General features: G+C 37.4%; 2 protein-coding genes across 2 annotated transcripts; one reads left to right on the top strand and one right to left on the bottom strand.

The window, feature by feature from the left end:
• The first annotated feature begins 523 nt into the window (after window positions 1-523).
• LOC146714085 (low affinity immunoglobulin gamma Fc region receptor II-a-like) lies at window positions 524-5,096 on the top strand. Its single transcript, XM_085450687.1, is given in 3 exon segments — window positions 524-567; window positions 1,808-2,071; window positions 3,540-5,096. Coding segments are annotated over 3 exon segments (783 nt in total). The 5' UTR covers window positions 524-536; the 3' UTR covers window positions 4,028-5,096.
• A 3,949-nt stretch (window positions 5,097-9,045) lies between these two features.
• Window positions 9,046-11,005, bottom strand: LOC146714086 (endonuclease domain-containing 1 protein-like). The gene is made up of 2 exons (XM_085452714.1): window positions 10,682-11,005; window positions 9,046-10,286 (listed from the first exon to the last, which is right to left on the bottom strand). The coding sequence occupies exons 1-2, from the start codon at window positions 11,003-11,005 to the stop codon at window positions 9,666-9,668; spliced, it is 945 nt and encodes a 314-aa protein (XP_085308840.1). The 3' UTR covers window positions 9,046-9,665.
• Between the last annotated feature and the right edge of the window lie 7,433 nt (window positions 11,006-18,438).

The raw sequence follows: 18,438 nt of genomic DNA on the forward strand, positions 1-18,438 counted from the left end.
TGTGGTGGTGCATAGAAGCAACAGTAGAAAAACTGTGTTGTTGTCTGAGTATATGCAAACCACATTTACATGAGTGGGTATCAAAATTTTAGGTAGAGCTTTTTGACATTATTCATTGCCCTTATGCAATCTGTGATTGCAAAACAGCACAAACTCCACAAATCGGAATAGAGGAAGACAGTAATTGATAAAAATCAGACAAAGAAATGTCAAAAAACTTTGAAGTACTCTGAACACTGCACTCTATCTAATGTAATTTTATATTTAAAAAAAAAACTCCCCAAAACTCTCAAAAAAGAAAAAAAATAATCAGTTATATATTTTTGATTCAAATTTTAGGAAGGATTAAATATTCTATAACTTCACTTTGATATACTTTATATCTTTATGGTGGAGAATGTAAGTGTTTGACACTTGCAGTTTTAAAAAATAAATTGATGACGTACATCTTGGTCAAGTGACTTTTTCACAGTCAGCACTGAGTTGTGAACAAACCCCCCTGAAACTGTCTGTGAGTCAAACACCTGCCAAGCAGCATGGAGATAACTGCTCTCTGCACTATTATTGGTATGTACTACTGTGAATGTGTGTGTGAAGTCTGTGATTTGTTTCTGTGTGGGCATCTGCTTTTGTTTGATAACAGTATTTTATTACAGGTTTTTATAATAGATACATTACAAAAAGGTACTCTATGCAAGGTACTGTATTTCATGTCGATTTATTGTAGATTGATTTAGTTGAAATAAATACAGTACATGTAACTTGTATTTATTAATTTAAAATGTGTAAACTCATCTTATAAATTTTATATGGCATCAATACAGCTACAAACTTATCTGCACAGATGAAAAACCAGATGTTCCAGTGTTTAAAATGAAACCTTGTGGGAGGTAATGCAACTATTTTGTGGGTAGCATGCAGAAGCTGCAAAGGTGTAAAGAGGAAGGAAATGTCAGTGCTGTGGGTTTTAGTACCATGTTTGGTGGCAAGAATACATTTAGTATAAGGTCAGTAAAATTTAATTTGTTTGAGGTAGTGCTTCATCTGTGTTCCAAAATACAGCTGTCAGAGAAAAAAGTAACAACATTTTAAAAAGTTTTCATGTTTATGTTCATTTTTGATTTTCTCAAATAAAAAAGGCAGCCCTTGTTATGACTCCTGGGTTTTGAATTTTATTTATTTCTGTTTCCCCACTCAGTAATGTTTCCACGTTTGTTTTTATTTTGTCTATGTCTCTCTTTGTGCTACTTTTCTATATTATTTTAATAGTCCCTTGCTCTATGTGCATTGTCTTTATTTTAACTTGCCTCCTCCTGTGATTAGTGTCACATGTGCTCCCACCAGTTTCCTCTTCCTTAGTCACCTGCCTGTGTGTTTATTTAGTCTCTTTATCCTTTGCTGTCCCTGATCTGTTACAAGTTCTGGGTTTTCCTCAAGCTTCCGAGTTTTATGGTGCTAGCTTCCTGCTGTATATCTACACCATCACCTTTAATTAGCTTTTTTAATGCAACACACAACTGAAAAAAAAAAACAATTATCAGCAGTAAAACTCATAAAATTTTCTCAAACGAAGTGGGCGGTTACAATTGTTCATGGAAAAACAGCACAGCAAAAATGTTATACTATAGTCGGGAGTTATACTATATAAATCCATATATCCATTTGAATTCAATTGTGAGGAGTCCCCTGTCAGTGTTTCCTTGGATGCATAGGGTGGCCAGACTAAACTGTGCCCACCTCATTGTTCTGCCCTTAAATACAGCTCTGTAAACACAACTAACTTGTCTCACCTCTCTGTTTCTTTCAGCCACTCTGAGAATATTTCCCAACAGATCTCAGTTCTTCCTGTATGAGTCTGTTACACTGAGCTGTGGAGAGCATAAAAACTCTTCTGATTGGACAATAAAGAGAAACACATCTATAAAAACAAATCATGAGTGTTCCAAACACTGGGGTTCAAAAAATGAGTCACACTGCTTCCTTCAAGATGCTTACCCCTCAGACAGTGGGTTGTACTGGTGTGATTCTGGAGCTGGAGCCTGCAGTGAAGCTGTCAACATCACTGTTACTGGTGAGTTTATACAAACTACAGAGGATTACCATTAAATTCAACAGGAAAAAAGCATTTAAACCATTTACTAACAGCCATATATAGACTACGATGTTTATATTTTTTCATCTATTACATAGGTCTCACACTCTGGCCAGCGGGCCAAATTTGGCCCGCAGCCTAATTACATTTGGCCCGCGAAGCCATACCAAATTACTATTAGAGCTGGCCTACTGGTATTATACAGCTAATATATACATTGTTTAGTATTAAGCTTTGCTTGTTCCACATTCAGTTTTTCAGCAAAACTTGTTTGAGTCCATAAGAAGAGATTCATTCTTAAATCTGGAGGAAGATATTTTTCAATAAATATTAATGTTAGCCCGCGACCTTGTTCTAGTTTTGAATTTTGGCCCACTGTGTATAAAGTATGTATTTACTTTACTATGTAATTGAAAATACTCCATCCATTCGCTTCCGCTTATCCTTTTCAGGGTCGCGGGGGGCGCTGGAGCCTATCCCAGCTGTCATAGGGCGAGAGGCAGGGTACATCCTGGACAGGTCGCCAGTCTGTCGCAGGGCCAACACACAGGGACAGACAACCATTCACACTCACATTCACTCGCACATTCACACCTAGTGGCAATTTGGATTATCCAATTAACCTATCCCCACAAGCTGCATTGAAAATACTCTTCCAAAAAATTCCCTATTGATTACAATAGATAGATAGTGTTTAAAAAGTGAATACTTGAAAAAGAAAAGCAATTAAATACTTGCTAAAAGTGTGAAAGTTGAAATAATTAGCTAATAGTACAATATGATATGTATTGATATTGAGCAATATGATATTGCTCATCTTGTAACCGGAAGGTTGCCGGTTCAATCCATAGCTCTGTCCTGGTCGTTGTGTCCTTGGGCAAGACACTTCACCTACCGCCTACTGGTGTTAGCCAGAGGGGCCGATGGCGCGATATGGCAGCCTCGCTTCTGTCAGTCTGCCCCAGGGCAGCTGTGGCTACAACTGTAGCTTGTCTCCACCAGTGTGTGAATGTGAGAATGAATGAATAGTGGAATTGTAAAGCGCTCTGGGTGCCTAGAAAACCGCTATATGAATGCAATCTATTATAATTATTACGTTATGGTATGAATAAAAATGTTAGTTAGCTCAGTTATTAAGCTAAAAGTACAGGCAGCATTTAAAATAGTATAGGTCAAATAATTATTTTCCAGGGGAAATTGGTTACTAAGTATATTGAAATTAAAAGCTTTTAAAAGCATTATCATCTTGAAGTGGTTGAAATGAATTCCTTCGAACGTTAAAGGTGTTGAGGTTGAAGAAAGGCATTTTTCTTTTAGCCCATATGATTGGAATATGTCTTGGCTTACGCAAGAAGCTCTATGAAAGTTTGGGCTCCACCTCTGCTGCATGAATTTCTTTTTTCAAAAGTGCACCTTTAAAGCTCTAAATATTTATTTTTTCATATAGGAGGTAAAGTGATTCTGGAGAGTCCGGTCCATCATCTGCAGGAGGGCGATGCCGTCACTCTGCATTGCACATATAGGGAGACTTCTTTATCCAACCTCACAGCTGAATTTTATAATGATAACCTCCTCATCGGGCACAGCTCTACAGGAGTCATGACTATCCCAAAGATTTCAAAATCTGATGAAGGTTCCTACAAGTGTAATGTCTCTGGTACTGGAGAATCACCATACAGCTTGCTGTCTGTCAGAGGTGAGATGATGTTAGGACTTTTAAGCAAATATTTCAGATGTGCTCTCTCTACTAAGCTCAGCTAAAAGCCAACCACATAGCTATTGCTGTATTTGTATCGAGACCAAACTATATCTTTCTTTATTTCCTGTGTTGAAGGTGGGCAGCCTGAACCGTTTCACTCCCCTCTTCTGCATGACTCACTTCCTGTGTTGAGGGTTTCTGTCTCTCTGGCCGTGGTGATGGTGCTGCTGCTGTGAATCTACAGCAGCCACAAAGATCAGTTTGTTTCTCAAACATTTGAAGAATTTATTTTGAAATGAAATTAAAGAAATTGTAATGGCTAACATGTTCATTTGTTCCTCTGAGCTCTTAGAGTATTTTGTCAAAATACTTCATTGACCATTCTGCTGCCAGAAAATACTCACTGTTCACTAATGCTAAAATGACTCACGCAAAAGATATGAGTGCACTTTATAATACAGCTTCAGATCTTTTTTAGTTAGATTTAAAGTTGCCTTTGTGCTTTGTTATATGATAGTTCTTAACCTTTATGTCATGTGTAACTGTTGTTGTAGCCTGATTTCTTGTGATCAGAAAACTGTTGGTTGCCTACCAAAGTGGAAATGTTGAGTCAGTCGATTTTGAGTGTCATCATGCATCTTAAAAAACACACGGTCTTTAAACGTAACAAAGCTGAAGCAAATACATGTATTATTTGTGGTAGAATCACAGGGGAGTCCAAGGTTTCTTTTTTAATGGTGGTGTCTCTGTTGGGGACCAAGAACCAGACAGGGAGCCTTCATGTTTAATCAAAATCTAATTATTAGAAATTGTTTTAGTCTCTTTATCCTTCTCCATTTTTTTTCTTTTATGTTAACCGGTTTCTGTTATCATATTGTTTGTTTATTTTGATGTTTCTTCTTGTGTTTCCAGTGTTTACCTCTGTCTGTTCTGATATTTATGATAGCTGTCACCACTCAAACAAAAGTTTTGTATTTAAGCAGCTTAAATTAACATGAATGGTTTCCTTCCATTTACCAAAAATGTTTCTGATAACACCAGATTTACACAAAGGTTAATATGCTGTATCTTTATTTGATGTCATGAAGCCTGATGCAAAGAAGCAATTACAAACTGAATCAAATCAATAAACGTTATTCATATTCATCACAACATGTATAAATGTCTAAAACTGATGATAGATCTCAGCCCTCAGTAGTTTATACATTTATGTTTTTATGGACAGTTGCAATCAGGGGAAAGTTGTGGGTAGAGCTCAGTGACAGTTGTTTCTCCAGGACATTGTCTTTCATCGAATGCTTTGATTCCCACTTTTATACGGAGGCTTTCCAAAGTCTTAGTCTGTGTGTAATCTTCGTTATATTCATTGTTTCGGCCCCAGTGTGCACTTGCCAGCCATTTTTCAGCCTATCACTGTAGCAGCAGAATGCCGACCACAGCCTATGTGGACTATTGATCCTTTTGTTATGGGTTTCTTGTGGCTGGGCTATGCTTCCGTCACTACAAAGGCTTCTGTATAGCTGTTGTTACCGCAGTAGTTATTCATAACACATTTAATGCCGTTCTCCACTCTCTTCCAGCTTCTCCTGTTGAATGAAGCATTTTGTGAAATAACATGATCAGGGTAAAAGTAGATCTTCTTTGAATTTCAGTGAATCCATAAGTACTTGGAAATAACTGTCCTTTGGTAAACCCATTGCTATTGGCATAATCAATGTTACTAGCCTGATTCTTCAAGCTGAAACTTGTTTCTTCTCTCATCTCTTCATTGTTTTCAAGCTGTGTAAATGGAAAGAGTACAATATTGATGTTGTTGTACTGTTGTGATGAAATATACTGTTTCCAGAAAATTGTGTTGTTTAAAACCTAATTACAGGTCCGCTTAGGTTGTTACCTGCACTTGTAATATCTGATAATGTGGTCTGTTTTTTTTAATTATTATTATTATTTATGACAATTATTATACCTCTGGTTCAATCATCCATTTGTAACTGGGTTTCCCACATTTGTCCCCTCTGAACTTTGCAGCAGAATATACTGGAATCTTGTTGCGGGTGTTGTAGAGCGTCACAAATGTAGTGGTGCCATTTAAAAACTCGCAAATCACTTTGTATCTGGCCTGTTCCAGAATGATGCTTCCCTCTAAAATCTTTGTGATGTTTGGTGAATTTTTGTTAAGAAAGAAACTGTCACATTCTGACATTGATTTCACTGCCTTAGTTTCGGTTGGAACGATGGACAGAAGGAGGAGAGCAACGTGGAGCAGGAGATGATGTGTCACCAGTGATGTCCTTGTTGGCCCTGTGCCAGCAGATCAGGGGAGAAAAAACAATTATACGACATGTCTTTCTTATCTGCTGTTATATAAACTCTTGCAATAGTATGTTATTTATATATATATTTAACATGGACAGAATTACAAATAATGAGGTTGGTGTCTATAATATCACATGATCTACAAGCTTCGACTTCAGACTGCTCAAAAAGCATTCTGAATGTTTTCTACTCCTGGGTTTGTCTGCTGTCTGTATAAAACACTGACTTTGCAGTTTTGATGTCACAAGTTTACAATACCTTGAGTTTAGCAGTTTTAACATTCCTGTCTAGGTTTGTTTGAAAATATAATGAATGACGGGTGGCTCTACAGATGCAGTCATTCAAAATTGTCACTTTCAGCCAGAGGTCAGTTGGTCTGTTAACTGACAGCCAGCTGCCAGCTGACAATCAGGCCTTGAAGTCCGCCACTTGATTGCAAAATCCCAAGAAACGGTATAGAAAATGTATAAAACAGGTATCAGCTGTTAATAATCTCCTGATTGCATAGTGAGAAAAAAAATTGTATTCTGTGGGGGCATGGGGCACTGATTGTATAGTTGTTGTGCAATTGGAGCACATTTAAATTTTGATTTTGCATTTTATCTAAGAACATTAGCAGTGAAATGAAACAATCATGCTTTCATTTCCATAAACGCAAGGCAGTAATAATCACTGACCGGTTTTTCATTTGCTGCAAACACATATCTATATTAATATTTGATAGAAAGGTTGAATCTGCCCTAGTTATAAAATCCCTGAACAAATTTAAAACATATAAATATGGTGTGATATAATATGATATAAAAATGGTGTAGCGAGCCTTTAAATGAATGTGCCTCCACACTGCTCCCCCTAGTGGATACACAAGATATTACCACTTGTTTTGTGTGTGAAGGTTCTCAATCATCCAGGTCATCGTAGGCTAAGGAGCTTGCAAAGAAAAGCGTCTGGACTTCTTTGAGTTGCTTGAAGACGTTTCACCTCTCATCCGAGAAGCTTCTTCAGTTCTAAGGTCAAATGGTGGAGAGTCCCAGATTTAAACCTAGTGGGAGTATCCCCCCACAGAGGGACAAAGGACCCCCTGATGATCCTCTAATCGCCTGAGCCAAGGTGTGAAAGCGGGTGTGGGTCACAATCAGCCAGAGTTCCGGGTGAGCTCATTGTGAAACCTGGCTCCACCCTATCATGTGATTTCCTGAGGTCAGATGGCCCAGGATGTGAGTGGGCGTTAAACACGTTTGGGAAGGGATTATAGATGGCAGAGAGTTGGTGTCGTAAGCCCCGCCTCTGTTCAAAGATGGTCGCTCACAGTGGACATAGATGCCTTCTTTCACTCCTCTTTCAAACCATCTGTCCTCTCTGTCCAAAATGTGAACATTGGCATCCTCGAAAGAGTGACCTTTGCCCTTTATTTCAGATGAACTGCTGAGTCTTGTCCCGTGGAGGTGGCAAAAAAAACAAAAAACCACAACCCTGAGAATTGAACCACTTCCTCAAAGAGCATGCCCTCTTCACACCACTGTCACTCACTTGTACTCGGACCTTTCCTCTAACTGCAATTGCTCACCCACATCAAGTGCATTTGCTCCTTTTACAAACACAGCCAAAGGAAATCAAGACTAGAACTTAGTATTAGGATCAGACATTTAGGGTCAGATTTCTCTCAATTACTTTTTTATTCAGTCCTTTATTTCAGTCAGAAACAAAAGCACTAATGACAGTCATCATAAAACACTGTAGAGAAATGCATTTTTAATGTCTTTGGAGCAGAATTGCCTGAAATCATTGGCTTCTACAAGCTGAAAAATTTGAGATTATAAAATGTACTCAAGCAGTGTGTGATTTTGTGAAACATTATGACATCATTGTAATGTTGTAGAGCATTGCAATGAAAAACAAGTGTTCCTCTTGACCCTTTACATGATATATTATTCAAACATTTTTCTTTAAAATATTTTGCAAGACCAACTTTGACCTTGGGTGCCAACAATAAGGGTCAACGTCAAATGCTTAGCCAGCTCAGGTACTCGTGTCCCCCCGAGCCAATCCATAAAATATTTGTGGGTAATATAAAGTTTTTAATGATTTTTTACATTTTGAGTGACCCTTACTTGATTTTCACCAAACTCCAAATCAGTTACATTTGCTACTGTCATCTAGATCACACAACACATTTTGAATATTGATGGGTTTAGATTTTATTATTGTCATTTGTATTAGGAAATATTTAACCATATATGCTTAGAGGTGTATAATCGATTGTGTAGTGATAGGATGTGTGATCTTTAGCAGTCTGCAAAGGCTTTGTGTGCTCTCCAGAGTGTTCTGGCATTCACACCCACATCCTGGGAGCATGGGAGAGGTCGTACGTTGTCTTATTGTTTCATGGTAGGATAAACGTAGCTATGTCAGTTTTAGGCTAAGTGCCTTTTGTTTAGATGAACTGCTGGACTTCCAGACCAGCAGGTTTAGGGAAGTCTTTATGGGGTCACACACTGACCCCCCCCCCCCCCCCCCCCCCCCCCCACCACACACACACACACACACACAGAGACAAGGTATGCTTTGTCCACATGTATACCTATATGAAACGTCATATGTTAATGAACCTATGCATATTCATGTAACCACAATAAAAGGAGTGCTATGGGGAACCTGTCTGAGAGTCCGACGGAGGCCAAGTGGGTGGAACGACATCTGGCTCCGGTCCGGTCTCCCTCATGCATGAGTAACACAAAGAACTTTGCCTACTTGTGTCTTGCTTTTGCTGTGTAGTAAATTGTCCTTAACGTTCCAGCGAATACGTTCATGCTACAAACCCATCAAATATGATATCTTGAAAACTGAGGACTGCTAGCCAACAGACAGACAGACAGCATGCACATTGTTGCTGTCACATTTAATGTCAAATATTAAAAAATATCATGGAGGTTAATTTTTATTTTATTGAATTTTTAGATTTAATGCATTCATTGTGAAATATGAGAAAGAAAAGTTGAACAGTCTGTAAGTTAGTTTGGAACTGCTAATAAATTATCATAAGCAGAAGATTTTAAAGACAAAACAAATCACAAAAACAATTATTTTTACACTTATTGTCAATTAAGATGAGAAAAATATACATCAGAATCAAGTACCAATGAGTGAAAATTACTTGTTATAACAATAATTTTGTTTAATATATTTCCCATGAAACCTTGTCACATAAGTACAATTAAATTTAATGGAATTTAATCAAATGACATTTACTGGATTGTTGTACATTCATTTATACTGAGCATATTTTCCTTAATGATTTTTTATTTGAATTAATAAGCTAGTTTTTATACATTTCAGTTGTATTTCACCCAGATGTACTGCTTCTCATTCATTGAGGGCAAAGAATTGCTTTTTTATGAATAATTGCTTTTATGGTATTGGTATAATATTTGGTAGTAGATGTGGGACACTGTGGTAGTAATATGGTCAGATGCAGGACTAGAAGTGTGAAAGACCAGTACTGGCACTGGGAGGGGCTGCTGCGTTAGCTTTAGAAGTGGAAGACACAGATATTGGACTTCAAGGGATAGCAGTGGTTGTAGGAGAAGATGTACTTGATGTGGGTGAGCAATTGCAGTTAGAGGAGAGGTCTGAGTACAAGTGAGTGGCAGTGGTGTGAAGAGGACATTGTGTTTGAGGAAATGGTTCACTTCCCAGGGTTCTGTGGAGTTCTGTTAAGGTCTGTGTCTGCAGGTATTTAGGGCCATCGGCCACATTCTCCCCCCAGTGTGCACTTGCCAGCCAGCTGTTCTGCCTGTGACTGTAGCAGCAGAATGCTGACCAGAGCACTGAAGGAATATTGATCTTGTTGTTGAGACTATTGTTGCTGGGCAGTGCTCCAGTAACTACAAAGCCTTCTATTTTTTCATTGTTGTTAAGGCAATATTCATTCAAAACACATTTGACACAGTTTTCCATTCTATTCCAGCTTCCCTGGTTGAAATTACCTATTTGTGGAACAATGTTAGTCAGTGTAAAAGTCGACCTTTTTTCAATAAGAGTGGATCCGTATGAGTTTGGGAATAAATGTCCTCTGTCAAACCCTTGGTTGTTTTTGAAATCTTCATTTCCAGCCTGGTAGTTGTAGATGATGTTTTTGTTTGATTTTCTCATAATGCCTTTGTCTCGTATGTTTTCAAGCTGTCAAAATGTAAAAAGGATAAAATAGTGATGAATGTATGGTTACTGATAAATAAATTAACTGTGCAGTTAATATTTTTTCATTTAAAGAAAAGAGGACTTAAACCTCGGATAATTTCTGGCTGATAATGATTGTTTTCATTTACTGAGCAAACTTGGATTGACACAATTTAAGCTAATTTTAGCCAAACTCATTTAATGTAGGATTAAGGACGTCTTTAGGAAAATACATTGAACAATTCTGAATACCACAATGTAATGGAAAATATCTGTAGATTCCTGATTAGCTACAATTATAGCATGTAAGTAGGACTACACTCTCATAATATTTTATTTTAGTCTAAAATTAATTGTTAGTTTTACTGGTAACTATTATATGTTATTGCTACTGATACCTGTGGTTCGATCATCCATTTACCCTTGGGCCTCTTGCCTCCAGCTCCCCCTCTGTACTTTGCAGCAGAAAAAACTGGAATCTTGTTCTGGGTGTCGTACAGCGTCACAAATGTTCTGGTGTTATTTAAAGTCTGGCAAATCAGTTTGTATCTGTTTTGGTCCAGGATGATCCCTCCCTCCAAAATTCCTGGGATGTGTGGTGGAGTTTGCTGAAGAAAAAACTCCTTACAGTCTTCCACTGATGCCACCACTTTAGTTTCAGTGGGAAAGATGGACAGAAGGAGGAGAGCAGCAAGGGGCAGGAGATGCTTCGGTAATGACATCGCCAGACACTTGATCATCTGTTCAGAGGAAAATAACAAAACAATTCTAAAATATTACTCTTAAAGGGAAACAATTATTTTCCTTTAGCTGCTCCATTTAGGGGTTGCCAGTGCAGATCGTCTTTTTTCATCTCACCCTATCCTCCGTTGCAGCAACTCTCTGTTTGCCCTGGCCTCATTAACATTTTATAAGCCTTTCCAGTCATGCTGCCTCCTTCTCCATCCACTCCACCTTGCCTTCATCGTCTTCTTCATCTTGCTTGTAGACTGTTTACCTTCACTAGCTCTGCTCCTTGTATCTTCACTGTTGCACCCATGTCCCTGTCATTCACAGACACGTATTCTGTTTTATTTCTACTGAATTTCATCCCTCATGCATATCCCGCACCACTCTCACATAGTTCCCTGCCACTCCTGACTTCCTCCACAGTTTTTATCATAACTCTCTGTAAGCTGCAGTGTTAATATGGTTACAAAATACATGGTTATTAACTATTAATCGGAATAAATAAATAAACGAAAACAAAAAAAGATAACAAGTTGGGCCCATAGAGAGTTTATAGAGTGCCTCTTGGCAAATCTAATGTATTTGGAACAACAGTCTTTTCAGATCAGATGGTTTTGCTTACTAAAGCTGAAGAACAAGACAGGCTCAAAATAAATTGTCCCTTGCTATAACGCGCTTCACCTTTCTCGGCTTCGCTGTTTTGCAGAGTTTTTGTGTGCAAATTTGCACGCTTTTTTCTTTTTACAACGCATTGTGTTCCGCGTCCTAATTGGCTGTAGACCATTGTTAATCAATCTCCTCCTTGCTGTGTCTCCTGCACAGTACAGAATGCGTTCAGCTTGTCAAATTTACATAAATCTTCGATCTCTAGCAGTGTGACTCTGACGTGCTGTGCTGTATACTTGTAAGTTTTCTCCCAAACAAACACAACAATGTCGACCAAGCGATTTGCACCGTCAAAGGCACCTGCAGTAGCACCCAAAAGGCAGAGGAAGATGCTAACCATCGCACAAAAAGCTGGACTTCTGGACATGCTAAAGGAAGGTAGAAGTTACCGTATTTTTTGGATTATAAGGCACATTAAACGAAATAAAACAGTCCGATATTTGAAACTTCACTCATCTTGTTCTTCTTGCTTCCTCTACTTCCGTACCATGGATTCATTAATGTTGAATTCTCTCACAGCTGCTCTATTTCCATGTTCTGGACCTGAAAACAAGATTTGACCTTTGGTTTTATTCTAAAATACTGGACTTTTTTTCTATTAAAATTTGAATTTTGAGAGTTTTTAAACACCAGAAAAAAGTGTGAAAATGTTCATGCCTGTCTGAGTAAAGTGTATAAAGTGTGTAGTGACGGGTTTTACAGCCTTAAAATATCTATAATAATTGTAAAATATAAAGCTCACTACTTCGCTGATTTCAGCTATCGTGGGTTTTCTTTAGAACGTAACTCCGGCGTTAAACGAGGGACCACTGTATTGAAATAATTTTTTAAAACTACAGTAAAACTAAAGCTCAAGATGCCAGACTAAAAATATTAACTTGATCCAAAATACTGCAAACAGTAACTTCTTACATGGAAAACCAATAAGTAAAAACAGAAATCAAAGACTCAACAATATGACAAGAAGTCAGATTTGAATAAGAGATCAAGTTTTCAACTTTAAACATCTAGAACATTAACACACAACTGCTCAGTTACATTCACCGAGACTTCTTAACTCAGATACATCATTACTTTGAGATCATGACAGAAAGTGTCCACAGACAGGACTGTATGAGTTACTTTTTCTTTGATAAATATTAGTTTCAGAAAATATAAAATAGTAAATATTAGACATACATACTGTGAAAGTAAACTTGAAGAGGGTTTATGTAGTAATTTCTCTCCATTTTAATTTGCAATCACCCAGATTATAAAGAAATTAAGAAGATTAATAAAATAAACTGAAAGAATTCTCACCACCACTTGTTTGTAAAAACCAGCTGAACTTCTGTTGTTAAAGGGTCACACAGCGGAGGAAACAAGACAGTGAAGACCAGGAGTGCCTTCCTCAAATATAAACTGAGCCGAAGGAGGAAGTTAATTTTTTGTATCAATGAGTCCAGCTGACTGGAAGTGCTAGTAGGTTTCCACAAAACCCCGTCATACATTTTCACATGCATATAGTAAAACTGACCACAGCTTCTGCTGGAGTTCTTTTAAAATAAAACAAAATGTATTTCTTAAAAAGCAACTTTGTTACTGTAATAACACATTTTTATAAAATCAAAATCAAAAGAAATAGGATATGGTTGATTAACTAAACTTGTTATTTTAATGTCAATATATATAAAAGATATTTTTCAGAAATATATCAAAATATCTCAATACAAGAAAAAAGAAAAAGTGGTTCCTGGTGGAGAGCATATAAAACTACGTTAGTATAGTCTGACAATAAAAACACAGAGGTGGAAACCTGAATGTGGCATGAGGAGGTACGGGTGTCTTGACAGAAGACAGCACACATTTAGCAGCGATTTCCTTTCTGTTTTTGCCTGGTTCCAAACATGAGAGTAGGTCTGTAAGTAACCTGCTTAAACATCCATATGTTTTCATTTCTAAACCGCAGCACTTTTATAGATAATTTTATGTAGAATTTTATAGATTTTCTGCTCATGTTCAAATCTTTCTGCAAATTAAATGGTGACCCAAAATCCAAACAAATGAAAACAGATGTAGAGCATAAAAATACACTTGGAGAGTTGATTAGGAACAAGACAAAGATGAGAACAAACAGTAAAAAGTAAGAAAACTGAATTTCAAAGCAAAGCAGAAAGTAACTTAGGGAAAAATACTCAAAAGAGACCAGATGAAACAGTGACATCAGAGATGTGGGAACAGACAGAGAAATTACAGAGTGAACTAAGCATGTGAGAAACTCAAAACAGAAACTGTGTCAGAATAAAGAACAAGAGGTCAAATACACTGAAACTATTTTTATGCATGTGTTATGTAATGTACATTTAGGTCATATGTCTGCTTATTAAAGCTGATGGACACGACATATGAAAAATACAGTAAAACTATAGCTCGACATGCTAGAATCAGAATAAAAACATGAACCAAAACTGTGTAAATGGGACACAACAGAAATCTTTTTTTACAAACCAGTTACATCACAAGGAGTCAAATTTAAAACCAAAACTTTGAGACCATAACAATAACAAAAAAGAGAGATAGAAAGTGTTGAGGACTCAGGGTCCATGACACAAACTGAGACGATTAACTTTAGAGACATAAATACCCTTAGACCATGCTAGTTCCACGCTTAATTGTAGAAATATATAATGCAAAGTGAAAATGAAAACTGTCTTTCTTTGTAATTTCTTTTTGATTTCATTTTGATTTCCAATCACCCAAACAAAGAAAGTACAAAGATTTTTTTGTAAAAAAAAAAAAAAAAAAGAAAAAAAGTAATTTTTGTATCCATGTGTATCACAGTGGAGGTGCTGAGTAGATTTTATCAGAACTCGACGACAGATTTCCACATGCATCATTTCCCACAGTAAAACTGACCACAGCTCAAGCTGCAGTTCTTTTAAAACAAAAGAAGCTCATGAAAAGCAACAACTTTGGAGAAGAGTTATTTTACTGTAAATTAAATAAAAATCTTATCAAAATGTAAAAAAACAAAAATGAAAACACACACGCACACAAATAAACACAAAAATATTACAAGGACTGGTCCGCAAGGCAGACTTTAAACTAAAGGTTATATTGCAAGCATAAACATTATGCTTTTTTGTAAGTGCTACAGTCTTCTGGATGGACTTTTGTTATACCATTAACACTTTCCAACAGAAGAAATAAAATAAAAAGAAACAAGGAAACATTATGTTTCTCAGTTCAAGCTAAACCTTTTTTGATTTGACCACTTTTACACCAGTCAAAATGTGTGTAGCCATAAATGGATTATGGTAATATTGTCACGTTTCGGGGTCATTTTGATCCAGTATCTTGAGTTTCCTGTGATTTTGGTTTCTGTTTGTATTTTTAGCCCCTCTGTCCTGTGCCTACCCTGGTCCCATGTGTCTTTGTTCCCTCTGTTGTCATGTCCGTGTTGTCGTAGTGTCTACTTGTGGGTCTGAGTCTGTAAAATTCAGTGTACTTACAGTTTTACTTTGATAGTCTTCGGTCTGTGTGCGTGATGTTCTGTTTGCTCTCCCCCGTCTAGTCTGTGTGATTAGTGTCAGCCGTGTTTCCCAGGTGTCTGCTCTTTGCCCTGTTCCTCTTCTGTATTTAGTGTCTGCGTGTGTCCCTGCTCGTTGTCACGTCGTCCCTCATACTTGCCTGTGTGCTCTGTTTTCATCCACAGTTTCTAGCTGTCCCAGTTTCACTTTTGTTTTGTCTTTTGCCAGCAATAAAGCTGTGGTTTTTGAGTTCTGCCTCTGTGAGTCTGCATATTGGATCCCTTTCCTTCCTGCCTGCACATAGTCATGACAAATATGAATGGTTTATATCCCACATGTGTTTAATTACAATGGCTATAATACTTGTAGAACACTAATTATTGTTAAAATTATGTTTGTTTTCCCTTAGACATAATTAAGGTTTATTTTAAAGATTATACACATTATAAATAATAATAAAAATAATAATAATAATAATATTTCAGCAAGATGATTGCACATGTGCTGTGGGACATAACTTGCAGTGAATAATTAGTATTCTTTAAAATTATTATGTTGGGTTAAAAACTTGTTGACATTAAGAGACTTGAGAGACGTGTCAACAAAATCAAAGACAGTGTATTTAAAACTGATTTTAATTGTTATAGTTGAAATTCAATTTGGTTGTCAAGAAGTTGGAACAAGAGAAAAGTGACAATATGATGAGCCTTCAAACATCATCATGTCATAGTGTTACATACATACATCATACTGTTAAGGCTCACCATGATTTCAGCCTAAACAGTAACGTGGAAGGCAGTCCTTTTCATGTATCAGTCACCAGAGGATTTTGCATAAAAACAAGTGAAAGAAAAGTGCTATTTTATTTTATGTTATTTGACAAACCTGTCAAAAATGTTTTAGTACAACTTTGGTAAGCTACCAAGCCGCACCGCTTGATGGATTGTCAGAACATTATGGCTACCATAGTCAGGAGCCTTGTGGAGTAATACGTACTGTGCTTCAACATAATATTACCGTACTGTCTGTGTATAACAATCCCAAAATGGCACCTCTTAAGAGACATGCTTACGAAGCAGATTTCAAACTCAAGGCTGTCAGTCATGCAGTAGAACATGGGAATAGAGCAGCTGCGAGAGAATTCAGCATTAATGAATCAATGGGACGGAAGTGGAGGAAGCAAGAAGAATGAGTTTTGTTTCGCTTAGTGCGCTTTATAATCCGGTGCGCCTTATGGTCCGAAAATACGGTAGTTCCCAGAACTTAAAGAAAATATGGAAATTCATTGCCTAAAAAACGAAGTAAATCTTACTTAAGATAACTATGTTAGGACAACATTCATTCTGAGTATTTAGCATCTAGTTAGCTCTGCAAAAGAGAAGCGAGCAAAATTGGAGTAACGTTTTTTAACTGACATGCAATTTGAAAAGACGCAACAGACCCAGCAACAAACAAACGTTTTCTAACTTGTGGGTCCCGCACTGTGGAGCCATGGTGGGGCCCACTTATCGCAGCCCACACCTGGAGTGTTAACTCTCAGAAATGGCAGACACAGTATGTCTGCACACAAACCCACCAGTAAAACATGAAATCAGATAAATCTGACACCCTCTTTGGTTACTATTACTACGAATCGTTGTTTTGCAAGTATGCACATCAAACTGTTGATACTGTTGAAAATGTATTTGGAATAAAACTAAATGTCTGAAGTTTGTCATAACCTTTATAGAAAACTGAAATCACTTAGTATTTTGCCCTCTGGATTTTCTGTTCAGTCTACCTGCTGTGATCTGAATTATAAGTGTTCTTGTGACTGGAGTGCAGTAATCAGTTGACATGGTATCATAAGTTCACTGACTTACTCATACATGAATAAACGGAGTCCATAAGTTGCCTGACTCAGCTTTTTGCAGCACAGATTCTTCCCTCGAGTTCTCTGAATTTATTGTTTGTAGTGTCTGTGTGGTTTTGGCACTCCACTGTAATTCATTATAACTTGCAGGTGTTTAAAGATTGTAATTTTGTTGTTTTAACTCGGCTGGTCATCTAGATTTGCTTACGAGCACACCTCCAAAGTAAAATTTTAGCTTAAGCAATTAAAAAGAGACGGCTGGTGTTGTTTGTGTATAAGTTATTTATAGCTGCCTGTTAATGTGGAGCTTGACGAGTCCTCAGGCATCAGTTTTTTCAGTATGTGGGTATAGACCATAAAAAAGTGTGATGGAGTGTGTTCAAGTTCTACGTGTTTTTACGCAAAGCCTACATAAGAGAGTCCAAAGCAATTGAGACGCTTCCAGATATATTTACACACAGGATTAGATTTTGGGGAGGGGGCTGGATTTAAAAATATGCAAGGGACTCACCAGAGAGTGGATGTTCTAGTCCATTCTGATTGAGATTAAATAGATTCCCTTGACCGGTCCCTGTTTCCTGAACCGTTTCCCTGAAGTCTGGCAGGGTGGTGTGGAGAGAGATCGTGAGCCTGAGTGTCTGAAGAGTGGAGTGTGTTTTTCCCTTCCTTCCCTTGCTCCTGCACTTAATATAGCTCAACATGGTGTTTTTGTAAATAAAACTTGTGACTGTTATTCTGAATTTTAGATTTAGCAGTTATACAAAGAACACCAGAAATTTCAGAGTTCTTTAGATTTGTTTATTAGTACGTATGAGTCATTACTCACTTTTGTTAATGATTGGGCACACAACACTTGAGGGTAGAGTTATAAAACAGGCTTCATTCTGGTCTTGACAACCCGTGAGAACTACTCAAAAACAATAAAACAAAACATCAAAATGCACTCTTGTACTTAGTGTCAATCAATCAAAAGTCCTTAAATACAGAAAATAAAACATTTAAAATACACAAACCTCGTGAGCTGACATCCAAGAGGGGCTAAATAGTCCTTTATGGCCTTCTTTCTCACTTATTTCTTCTTTTTGAACGATATTTTCTCCACGAGCTGCAGCATGCAGACACCATGTGTGCCAGCATAAAGTGGCCGGGTGGAGATCCAACCTGCAAACAACTGAACCCTCTATACTTCACCACCAGAGGGTGCAGAAGAGCAAAATCTGGACATACAGCTCAACAAAACATAAAATGCTAAGTCATAAGTGGTGCGTTACTGTATAAAAGAGCTTCACAGCTGACAAGATGTTTCGTGAGACTTTTTTGACAAAGGTTTAGATTTAAAAAAGAAGGAAAAAAACTTGGCTAGAAAAGCCACGGGCATTAATGAGGTCAAGCTGCCAGT

Source organism: Copadichromis virginalis, linkage group LG3, assembly GCF_057382275.1.
Source record: "Copadichromis virginalis isolate Kocher_CV1m ecotype Utaka linkage group LG3, C_Virginalis_male_GT1.1, whole genome shotgun sequence".
NCBI classification, from domain to species: Eukaryota; Metazoa; Chordata; class Actinopteri; order Cichliformes; family Cichlidae; genus Copadichromis; species Copadichromis virginalis.